Source organism: Pocillopora damicornis, chromosome 3, assembly GCF_964200805.1.
Source record: "Pocillopora damicornis chromosome 3, jaPocDami1.2, whole genome shotgun sequence".
Classification (NCBI taxonomy): Eukaryota; Metazoa; Cnidaria; class Anthozoa; order Scleractinia; family Pocilloporidae; genus Pocillopora; species Pocillopora damicornis.
This window is the reverse complement of record NC_142672.1, coordinates 22,065,877-22,078,093: the sequence shown is the minus strand read 5'-3', so window position 1 is coordinate 22,078,093 and position 12,217 is coordinate 22,065,877. Positions and strand designations below refer to the sequence as shown.

The window sequence follows — 12,217 nt, the reverse complement described above, 5'->3', positions numbered from 1 at the left end:
TTTGCCGTAATAATACAATTCGTTGTATTTATATCAGTACCCCTCTAATTCTGAAAATCAGTTCAGTTACACCACTATGGCTTCATCTGGCCGTCAACGATAAAAATCTCCTTTATCTATTCAATGTTTCCGAAACGTTTTTAAAAACGATAGCTAGTGGTAAGAGAGGATTTCTTCATCTCTCAAAACTTGTTCGTCTTGTCGGGAGTGTTGGATGAAAGGAAAAACATCTTTGTCCCTAAAGAAAATCAGACTTTATACCCTCGAATTCACGCTCCAATGCCGTACAGACTCTACCATTAGTTAGCTAACTAGCCCTTTCTACATCACTGTTGACTTAAGTTTCGTAGCTCAATAAGACATCGCATTTTTGTAAAAAGGAACAAGTTTTGAACGAAAACTCGTCAGGATCTTATTTTAAGCGGCCTCAAGAGATCATAAACTGTATTTAATCTCATGAAGACCTTAAATCAAGTCTGCTACGACGGAAATAAAAAAGTTTCGATCAGTTTATGGAATCACTGTCAAACCATGAAAAACCATTAGTAATCTGATACTTGAAACCAAGGGTTGCTGCTTTGAAAGCAAAGAGATGCTATTGTTTGTAAAAATTGAGATGAACAAAAGGAAATTCGTCACATTCATGTCAAGACTAATCCAATTTTTTAAATCAGTTCTTGTGCGCCATCCTAATTCCATCAGGTTATCAACGTCACATTGGTTTATATATTATAAAGGCAAGTGCCTCGGTCAGTGATGGCCTCTTCATAAAATAGATGAAAAGTCCCGATTTTATCATAATTCATCAAGACATGAGCACTTCGGAAGAGGCAATGGCATGCATGTGTCACCTACATCGAGTATCACCCCTTCCTAACGTTTTACATCAGCTAAGAGCAAGGTTATGTATCTGTTAAATACTAAGATTTTAAAAAAAATCATGAAAGCAAATGAGGAGAACAGCGCGAGATTGGTTTTTAAGTGTAAGAAATAAAGCAATAAAACACACGCCATTTCTCGCGACAGAAAGATCAATTATTGGACACAAAGTTCAAAGTTATTATCCTCTCCATGGTTAATAGACCTGATCAGTGGAGCATGATCAAAGAGTTTGAGAACATTCCTATCCTATAGTGTTAAAAGTCGAGGACAAGCAATTAAGTCACAGAAGCATATACAGTTAGGTAGAAGTTTGTTTACCGCGAGATAGATAGAGATAGATCCTGCATGAAATCGTCATTCAAAAATCTCGACGGAAAATTCATAGGAAGGTTTCCATCATACGCGAGGAGGAGGCCACAGGATAAACATGCTTGAGGAGAAGAAAAATATCATTCAATTTTTCCTCGCTTTTTGAAAGTTTCCTTCCAATCATTCTCAGATGTACTCGTGATATTAAACTTCACAGTGATGTCTGGAGGAACTTAGAAATTAGAAGTCTTTATCTTACACGATTTATGTTATAATGTGTTCAGTTAGGTTGCTCCGATTTAATGATTTGTTTGTATTTATTATTTACTTATTATTTTGATTTACAATGCAAGGTTGATTGAGGTTTAACCTAAAAATGAGTTTGCTGTTTTGACTGTCATTTCTCGAGTCCAGTACTCGAACCGAGATGGAAATTATTCGTCTTCTCCCGAATGTTGGATGAAAGGAAAAACATCTTTGTTGAGAAAAAAAATCGGACTTAATACCCTTGAATTCACGCTTCACTGAAGCAGAGACTCTACAATGAGCCAGCGGGGTAGCCCTTTCTATATCACCACTGACTTGAGTTTCATAGCCCAATAGAACTTCGCATTTTATAAAAGAACAATTTTTGAACGAAAACCCGTCAGGATCTTAATTTAAGCGGCCTCAAGAGATTATTAACTTTATATAATCTCTTGACGGCCTTGAGTCAAGTCTGCTTCAACTGAAATAACGAAGTTTCCGGCGATCAGCTTGTGGAATCATTGTCAAACCATTAAAAACCATCAGTAATTTGACACTTGAAACCAACGGTTGCTGCTTTGAAAGCAATGAGATGCTATTGTTTGTAAAAATTGAGATTAACAAAAGGAACTTCGTAGCATCCATGTCAAGACCAATCCAACTTTTAGAATCGCTTCTTGTGCGCCATTCTGATTCCATCAGGTTATCAACGTCATATTGGTTTCAGAATATATTAAAAATGCGAGTACCAGGGTTAGTGATGGCCTCTTCTTCATAAAATAGATGAAAAGTCCCGATTGAACCATAATTCATAGGGACATGAGCACTTAGAAGCGACAATGGCACGCATGTACCACCTACATCGGGTATCAACTCTTCTTAATGTTTTACATCAGCTAAGAGCAAGGTTATGTTTCGTTTCATACTTAGCGCTTAAAGGATCATGAAAGTAAATGTGGAGAACAGCGCGAGATTGGTTTTTAAGGGTAACAAATATAGCAATAAAACAACCGCCGCGCATTTCTCGCGACAGAAAGATCAATTATTGGACACAAAGTTCAAAGTTATTTCCCTTTCCATGGTTAAAAGACCTGATCAGTGGAGGATGATCAAAGAGATTGAGAACATTCTTATCCTATAGTGTTAAAAGTCGAGGACAAGCATTTAAGTCACAGAAACACATACAATTAGGCAGAAATTTGTTTACAACGAGATAGTTACTAATTAAAATCGTTTCCCTAAGATCTCGATAGGAAGGTTTTTATCATAAATGAGGAGAAGACCACAGGGTAAATATGTGCGAGGAGAAGAAAATATCATTCGAGTTTTCTTCGCCTTTTGAAATTTTCCTTTCAATCATTCTCAGATGTACATGTGATATTAAACTTCACAGTGATGTCTGGAGGAACCAAGAAATTAGAAGTCTTTATCTTACATGATTTATGTTGTGAAGTGTTTAGTTAGTTTGTTAGTAATTATTTGTTTATATTTAGTATTTACTTATTTTTTTTATTTACAGTGCAAGGTTACTTGAGGTTTAGCCCCAGGAACGAGTTTTCTGATTTTGACTGTCATTTCTCGCTGTCGCGGGATTCTTTGAACTCGAATATCGTTTCTCGGAGTAGTCGTGCGCACTTTTTTACTGAGTTTTTGTTGTTGTCTGGACTTGTCCTGTAAGGCTAGCGCTGTACATGCGGTTTTTACTCTCCAGTAGTTTTTCCTTGAATTGTATTGGCCGTTCATTAAGACTTGCTTGTTGAAGTTTACAATGAATGGGTCTATCTACCGACCTTGCCTTGGATCTACATTGAGGTGTTGGTTCTTGCATTTCATCGCAAACATTAAGAACGTTGGTTTTCATTCGTGAGATTCTCGTGGAAAGGTTTGGGTTGATTTTCTGACCAGAAATGTTTCTAAAATCATCCAAGATCAATCGGCCCGTGTGCCGATTCATGTCTGCCAGTAGTCTGAATAAAAGCGTGTACCATATAGAGTTGGTTTTCAGAGCGGTTAACGAGAAGAAACGAGAAGAGAAGCGATAAGTGAATGCTGGCCCTTATAGATTATGCTAGTAAAATAAGCATATTTAGTAACCAGCATTACTCCATTTTTTCCCGAGTTTTGCTCAAAATTATGCCTGTTTGTGAATTCAAAACTGTGCTACGTTTTCCTACAGTGTGCTTTTCAAAAAACAAAACACAAAAAAATCCAAATTTCATATTAATTGTCAGCAAAGCGCGAGATATTCTTTATTTCGAGTTACGTACTTGCTCTAACCAAACACAGTTAATTACTGCAGTTAATTCCAGACTTGAAGCGGTGACTTAACGTGTCAAAACGAACGATGGTAGCGGAGTACCGGCGTCAGTCCGGGTACCTGTTAAAGCAGGTACCCGGACTGACGGAATCTATTCTTGCGGTGTGTTCGCAGTCCTTTAGACGTCGAACGACGAACGATCGTTATTCAGGGCTTGACCCTTACTGACCAGATCGTCGGCTAGCTTTTTTAACAGTGGCTCGTGACCCTGATGCATATTTCGGAAAAACCCTCTCCACTGTTCTGGAATACATTTGTCAATATCCGCATCCTGGTCTATTCTGTGATTATCGTACTCTACTTTATCACATTCAACCATGGCTGAGACACATGCTAAAGAGAAAATGAAGAATTATCATTATGGTAACAGTATTTCGAAATGCACCATCGTAGCGCGATACTGAACGCACATTTACAATTAGCATGCAATTGTAGTTGGAGAAGATAACTGATCTTCGAATTAACTGCAGAGTTTGCAGCTCCGTGAAAAGTGCAGTCAAGTAACACCTAGCCATTACACACAGGCTAATAATGACCAAGCTGGACAAAGATGCTAGAAACACCTGTCTCTCGATGGTAAAATTTGTTTAACTGTTAGTATGTCGTAATACTCATCCAATTTATCTCAGGCAGTTAGGTTAGAAAGTTTAGTTAGTTACCTAAGTCTTTGTAACTAAACGGCCAAAAACTAACTGTGGCCATTTGCAGGTCAGCAACGTACTATTGATAATCTGAGAGTGTAAATAAAAGAGTGAAGAATTTTAAGAGTTAACACATTCTGGTGAGCCCCAAGGTCTCCTAAAATAGTAGTGCTCTCAATAGAGGGGGCAGAGGGGGGAGGGAGGTTACCATAGTTTATCGAACAGTTTTTTTTTTTTTAATAGAGGATTGCCAAACAAAAGTAGTTTTGCGTACGTTCATTACTTTACTATGTCTTCTTGCATTTGTATGCTTATTAAAAATTTCATCCTGCGTGAAGTACAAATGCGTTGAGTTGTACATTAGTGACCCAAATAAATGGGCAATAAGACTTGGTGTCGTACAATTTAGGGGTAACAACAGGGAAAATCGATGTGATCCTAACTATTTGGTCACAACGCATTGATTCGACGCGTCGTTGTCTAAACAATATGGAATAACTTTACTAGATAGCTTTCCTTACATTGGCGAAGGAAGGTTGAAGGAGAAAATATGCGTAAAATATCCGGCAGGTGGCGGCATCTATGGGATTTTTCTTTGGATAACCCCCCTAACAATTCATTCTTATCTCCTACAGTTTGCTTCCATTCTAAGTCTCCCTCCTCTCTTTTTCACCAAGGGCTACAGCCTTTTAAGAATATACTAATAGTGGATATACATGTAATATGAAGGATGCTATGCTAGTAGCACCGAAGACAGGTGGAAACTAATGCAACACGAGGTTTCTGTTTTATCAAATTGGTTAAATCCCTTTTCAATTTATAGCACGAGAACATTTCTTTACTTGAAAGTGACCATGATATTGTGTTTTATCATGTCTGTAATTAAGTTGGTATCGTAGGATATCAGGACTGTAAATCAAAAAGGAACATCAACAGTTTGGTCTGGCTGGAAAAAGATCTACTTTGCCACCATTATACGTGTATAGTTTAATCAATCCTCTAACTGTGACATAGGGTCTGACGTTAATGAACAACTATCAACGTTGACTACGAAGATAAGATGCCTTTTCTGCGATTAGTAACAACACATCGCGGTAGAGCGGTTTAGATAACTTTCATTCTTTTTCAGCTTAAAGCGAGAAAACGAGAATTAGTCGTCATTTTTATAGAAGATACAAGTTATTTCCTTCAGACGTTCTCAAGTAATGTTCTTTAATCGCATCATAATGGGTTCAAATGTTTAACACAAGATAAACAGCAACATCTGCTTGATTAAATGCGTTGAGGAAAAGAGTAATTGTCACAAATTAGATTTATACTTATTGAAATCCATATTTGAGTAAAAGCAGTCCCCCAAGATTACCAGTCTTGTCAACGAAAAAAAGTATGCATTACTAAATAAAAAGCTATCAACATCAATCTAACTAAGCTTTTGCGAAGTTCAAATTAGCATCCTTGCCCTATCTGCACAGTTTCATCACATGCTTTGGCTCAGTTTCTCTTGGGGAGGTGACAGTCCAAATGATAGATGAAGTTTCATTAGCATACCCCTGGAGGATGCATGGATCTTTATGACTTCAAATAGATTTGTGGGGTAGATAGGAACTACAGCAGAAGCCCTTAAAACCATTAGACCCTTAGACCCTTTGAGGTCTATCTGAGTCCTCCACTGATTGATGCCCAACGGGATCGATCAAAGTAGTCTTGGGACTCCGAACAAAGTTTTGAGAAGACAGGACAAGTGGAGTGATCCATACTGGCAACCGCTGAGCTTAGAGTGACACGTACGTACTGCCGTAGGGAGATCATCTTTGAAAAACTCACACTTCAATCATAGGCTCATAGTGGACTTGCTCCAATCATCATAGAATTAGTTAAACCAGTGGCAGATCTAGGGGAGGGGCCCGGGGGACACCCCCCCCCCCTATTTTGGGTGAAAATAAAGAATCGCAGAAGGAAGAAAAGCCGGCAGGGCAAGCGACAAAACACCACTGCCCCCCCTCCCCCCCCACCCACCTTGGCTCAGTTCTTTTTCTGCTAATGTGATAGATCATCTTGTTCGGTGATATTGATTTTTGAGGAAATAAAGCGTTTAGACTAGGACTGGCCATCAGCGAGCCTGGCTAATGGTAAAAATGGAGACTAAGAACGAATATGAACATTAACTTTGCTGGTGCTATTATTTTAGTTCTAGACGGTTAAGAATATATGAAAGTCATATATTTGAACTGCGGATAAAGACGTGAATGAAAGTGATCCTCGCAGTAATGTGCACTATTTAGGCAGTAGTGAAAATAAGGCCTGAAAAAAATTCAGGCCTGTACGGGATTTGAACCCATGACCTCTGCGATACCGGTGCAGATGCCCCGCATCGCTGGTAAGAATTATGGTGATGTTGTTTCTGTTGCTTTTAAATTTACTGTTGTAGTCGAGAGTTATGATATTGGCATTGTAATTGTTATTGTTAAGGTTTTCGTCTTAGTTGATTTAGTTCTTCGTCTATTCCATTTATTTGTTTTTGATAGTTTTGTTTTAGAAGATGTAGCGGTAAACCTCCAAGAAGGTGTTGATTTATAAGATTTTGTTTCATCTCTTCTTCAATTTTAGGCTGTTGGATTTTTAATTGCTGTAATTGCCCTTGGTAGCTATGAATATATTTTTTTAGAGAATCGTAGTTTTGTCGGAGCGTCTGTCTTTCCTTTTCGAATTGACTCCGTTGTGGCTGGCTCAGAGGCGGCGCGTTTTGATTGAGGGCGTTTTCTATGGTTTGATGACGATCCACTATCTTTTGTTGCTCTTGCTGTATTTCTGTCATTTTTTGCTCAATTAAGTTTATATGGTATTGATTTTGTTGTTGATGATTTCTAAGTTGTTGCTCTTCGTTTTCTCGTTGCTGTAGTTCTATTCGTGTCTGAGGACATAGTCGCAAATCTAAACCATTTCGCCCTGTACTAGATAGCGACCAGTCTATGGCACCGCGACGTTTAATTTCCAAAAACTGATTAGCGATGTTAAAGTAGTTGCCACCAAAGAACGTGTTCCCTTCCCCAGTTGTACCCCCCATAGTTGAGGGGTGTCTTCCCGTGACGATAAGGTGCTCATTAGAATTTATGAACTTGCCAAACTCTTTCGCCTTCTCTCCCCAGAGAAACCAGGCAGATGGTGGTGCATAGTCCTTAATGTAAGTGATAAGCGCTTCGGTAAAAGGTCGCCACATAGCAAGATGATCTTTTTCTTTTCCCTTCCCCTGCTGCTTATCCTTATCCTTGTGTGGAACTGTGAATGCTGTGTTTAACAAAAGGACACCTTTCTTTAACCATTCCTCCACGTTAGCACGATCTAAATCCACAGCGAAACCCTCAAAGGCCACTTCTAATAGCATGTTCAAAACTGCTGGAACAGTTCGAGGATTGTCAACTAGGAATGCTACGCCTTTAGCTTTTCCTTCTTGAGGGGTTGGATCCTGACCGAGAATAACTACCTTGATATCTTCCACTTTCACCTTCTTTAAGGCGTTGAAAATGAGAGGCATTTGTGGCTCAATAGCATCTTGGTAATTGTTGATAAGTTTTTCGCCTGCAGCTTTCAAGTTGTTATTTAATGTGATCCACAGGTCTCTGCTTTGTTCAATAATTTTAAAAAAATTATGCCACGTTTGGTATTCCCCGTTGTTTGAAACGCATTTCTGGACAAATTCGTGCAGGTAAGTTTGACTATACTTTGCTTGTGCGCAGGTGAATTGTGTCGCGGAAAACCCTACAAAAAAGAATGCTCTATTAATTAAACGCTGCCATCATTAAAGGTACGGTGTACTGGGTCACGTTTCACAAGAGAAAAAAGACCTTAAATACATAAACTGGGGCCTTTTTCCTAAAAGCTTGTTTTTTTTTAAGAAGCGTTGTCCATATTGCTTTGCACAACACTACCGTTGAAATCTTGCCATGAGAACAAGTTTTTGGTCACCAACTACAACAAAATGCAATTCTAACCGTTAGACCTTAAATTCTGCTCATGCAGAAAGAATTAGTCGCTTGATCGCTAAGTGCGTTGGACTCGAGGACAATTCATGACTGCCTAGTATCAGACATAAAAACCAGTATCAGACAAAATCATATGGCCTTTCCCCTTATGTTTACTTGCATGCTTATGGTAAAAGCAATTTGTTATACATACCACAGTCAATGATCCAAGCCAACAGAAACGAAAAAAGGAAATATCTCATAGCCATGGATGAAAAATTGCGTCCTTTTTAAAATAAAAGAAAAGTAGTGAAATGATTAATAAAAAATAATTATATAATGCATGAATCGTGATTTTAAACATTGAGAATGAGCAAAGGTACATTGTAACGTAATAACTTTTGGTTTTCAATGCAGGTAATGAAATATTATCAAATGCCTCTGGGAAAAGTCACTGGTTGCAAGCCGAAAAGAAGCTGAAACCGAACACTTAGAGATTCGATTTGGATGGCAAATGATAACAGAGAAAAAAAAAATTAATTGTGACCGTTTCATGTTCTTTGTAAAACATCAGCACTTCACTCAAGATGTTACTCAGTAAATATTAACGTGACAAATTGAATAAATATCTTTGCAGTAAAACATGAAGAAAATATATCTTCATAGTCTCGCTGCTGTTGTTGATGTAAAGGAAAATGATCAAGTTAATTCAGTTACTTTGCAATAGTCCATTTTGGATTTCTTTGCTCCTTCTGGATAAAATAATGTAGTCTTGACTGTGCAAATTTTAAATTAACTGAACATGAGGCACACTCTGTATAACTTTTGTGCCTACCATGTTTTCATTAATTAGTAGGAAAGAAGGAAAATGACCAGTAGTAGTGATGCAAATGATCTCCATGTTTTAGTCTTTATTTAGGTCAGATTTTAATTTAATTTCTTTCAAAATAATTTCTTTCATTAATAATGCCAGGCACTGAACAAATGTGTGCTGACAGGGATCAAGAAGCAGGAACCTCAACTTTCAACGTTTCGACGTTCAACAATCAGTGGAAAAAGAAAGTGAAGAAATCAGACCAGCGTAAATGGTCAGAGTGTAACAAGAACTTATATCGTACAAAGTAGGTAGAAAACCAACACTTAATACTATCACAATTAGATTCTTTTACTTACAACAAGGCTAGAAAATGAATAACTTTGATTGACCTGATATAATAGGATTGCTGTTGTACGAAGAGAAGTAGGCAAGATTTGGCCAGGAAATCAGAAAATCTACTTCAAACAAAACCAGGCCAACCTACTGAAGTTGGAAGAGCTAGCATCAAGACTAGCTGATACTTGCTCAATACCTGAGATCGGATTTGGACGAGGTAATAAAATTTATGTAGCTGATTCTCTGTGTGAGTAAATTATAGAAAAAAAAAATAACAGCAAGTCAAGGAAGTTCCTAAAGGTCAAAATATAAACTGTATCTACACTTTGTAGCTCTCCTAAAGAACTTCTCATTATACAGTTTAGAAAATCAGAAAGACTTATATAGCTTTTAAATATGTGTATTCCTCAAGTCTTTAAACATCCTGATGATTTATTCCTTTCCTTTTTCTAGAAGCCATTCGATCACATATCCTCCAGTGGTCTCAAGAAAAAAACCGCAGAATAGCTGATGGCTATGATTTTGAGGTATAGTGTATGCTCAAATAGCATTTTCTTCATATCATGTGTTAATATGCCTGTGAACAGGCTTCCTCTCATGAGGAGTACATCTAGTGAAGAAAGAAAATCAAATGAGTAGTGTCTTTAACTTGAGCCCCATTTATACTTCCTTCTCATATCCCCTTTAAAAAGTTCTTCCCGTTTTTCCCAGTCTTCCCCATAGCCTATAAAGATGGAACACAATTAGATCAAAATTTTGTTACTTCAACTTTTTAGGTTGAACATACACGTGCTAAGGGGGCAAAAAAGTCAGGCATGGAAAGCCCACCAAGCACAAGTACTAGTGGCACTGACGATAGTAAGCAAACCTTCCAAACCTGTTGCTTATAAACAGTTAGACAAGTTACTTTTAATTGTGTGCTTTTTTACAGTCAGTAAGAGGCACCTTTTTACCCTCAGAAATCTAGAAAAGTCCCATAATTTTCTCTGTATGCTTACTTTCACCAAAGTCTAACTTGAAAGAAAACTGGTGGCCAAGTTGTTTTGAAGAGAGGTTAACTATATGTGGTCTTATACTAGTACACTTGCTCAGAACATTCTTACAAGACTTGGCTTTGAATTATGATTTGTGCAAACCTTTACCACAGTGTATATGACTGAAAAGAATCATGCTTGTCTTTTTATGCATGTTTTTTTGTCCTTCATTTGTCAAGTGTCAAGTGATATATGGTACAGTTTTGTCAGTGACATTTTTTCAATTCAATCTACTTTCAGGTGGAGATACAGAAACATTGGAATCAGGAGATACTGAAGCAGAGCAGGATGTGGAACGCGACATTGAGAAAATCTCAAAGACAGCAGCCAAAGTTGTTTTGTTAGTTGCATTCAGTCTTAATTCCTTTGACTACTTATCTATTAATAGGAATCTTAATCCTCTAGCAAAATATCTGAAAGTCAAAACACGGGGAATGGGTAAATATGAAATGGCATGTTCAATAGCAAAGCAATTGTTAAAGCAACAGTATATTGTTCCAAGGGACCCTGCACAAGAGTTAAATTACAATTGTATTAAAAGAACAGAAATTAAAAGCAACAAGAGCTTAAATTTCTTATTTGATAAGTCACCTAAGCCATCTTCAAGTGATGAGGAAGAAAATGATGAGAATATGGTTTAATCCAAACTCAAAGTCATTAGACAGTTTCTGATAGTTTCTGAAATAAGGACATGTTGACCAAGTTACCATTATGGGTATAGTTTAACTCATCTTTATATCAAATTAAGTTGAAATTTGAAATTAAGTTGATACTGAAACAGAGCAGGATGTGGAGCACAACATTGATAAAATCTCGAAAACCGCAGCCAAAGTTGTTTTGTTAGTTGCATTCAGTGTTAATTCCTTTGACTACTCATCTATTAATAGGAATCTTAATCCTCTAGAAAAACATCTGAAAGTCAAAACATGAGGAATGGGTAAATATGAAATGGCATGTTGAATAGCAAAGCAATTGTCAAAGCAACAGTATGTTGTTCCAAGGGACCCTGCACAAGAGTTAAATTACAATTGTGTTAAAAGAACAGGAATTAAAAGCAACAAGAGCTTAAGTGTCTTATTTGGTAAGCCACCTAGTAAGCCATTTTCAAGTGATGAGGAAGAAAATGCTGAGAAAATAGATTGAGCACAAATTCAAAGTCATTAGACAGTTTTTGACAGTTTCTGAAATAAGGACATGTTTACTAAGTTACCATTATGGGTATAGTTTAGCTAATCTTCCATATGAAATTAAGTTGATGTTATTAATTAAATATATATATCTTGAAAAGTGATTACAAGTATAAGTGACAGTTTAAGTGCAGACCTTTTGTTTGGTTTTTAAAACTAAATTCAAGAAGCTACAAACTGTGCATAAAATATGTTTTATTGGTTACAGCTTTATTCAGTTGACTTACAGATCTGTTTTAACTGAAAGAAGGAGATTATCACTTTATAATTTGATTTTGGAAAAAAAATAAAGTTTATTTTGGTAAGGCAAATGTGGTATTACTTTGCTGGATTTAATGTACCAATAGTTTTTATATCATTACATAATAATTCAATATACCAAGACTGGCAAAACAAACTATAAAACAAGATTGACAAAAAAAAACCTCCACTAATATTCCAATAAGTATTATTGTTTGCCAATAATGGAAAATTAATCAAATATGCCAA

General features: G+C 37.0%; 2 protein-coding genes across 3 annotated transcripts; one reads left to right on the top strand and one right to left on the bottom strand.

Annotated features, from left to right (window-relative positions):
* Positions 1 to 6,748: 6,748 nt before the first annotated feature.
* Positions 6,749 to 8,727, bottom strand: LOC149048837 (uncharacterized). Its single transcript, XM_089200492.1, has 2 exons — positions 8,569 to 8,727; positions 6,749 to 8,151 (listed from the first exon to the last, which is right to left on the bottom strand). Exons 1-2 carry the CDS (start codon positions 8,621 to 8,623, stop codon positions 6,860 to 6,862), a joined length of 1,347 nt encoding a protein of 448 aa, XP_089056618.1. The 5' UTR covers positions 8,624 to 8,727; the 3' UTR covers positions 6,749 to 6,859.
* A 441-nt stretch (positions 8,728 to 9,168) lies between these two features.
* LOC149048836 (uncharacterized) lies at positions 9,169 to 12,217 on the top strand. 2 transcript variants are annotated; one of them, XM_089200491.1, is made up of 6 exons: positions 9,169 to 9,475; positions 9,573 to 9,724; positions 9,961 to 10,034; positions 10,284 to 10,365; positions 10,782 to 10,881; positions 11,446 to 12,217. In XM_089200491.1, exons 1-6 carry the CDS (start codon positions 9,321 to 9,323, stop codon positions 11,480 to 11,482), a joined length of 600 nt encoding a protein of 199 aa, XP_089056617.1. In that variant the 5' UTR covers positions 9,169 to 9,320; the 3' UTR covers positions 11,483 to 12,217. The 2 variants fall into 2 exon arrangements, with proteins under 2 accessions (XP_089056617.1, XP_089056616.1); XM_089200490.1 differs by having other exon boundaries at positions 9,173 to 9,475; positions 10,782 to 12,216.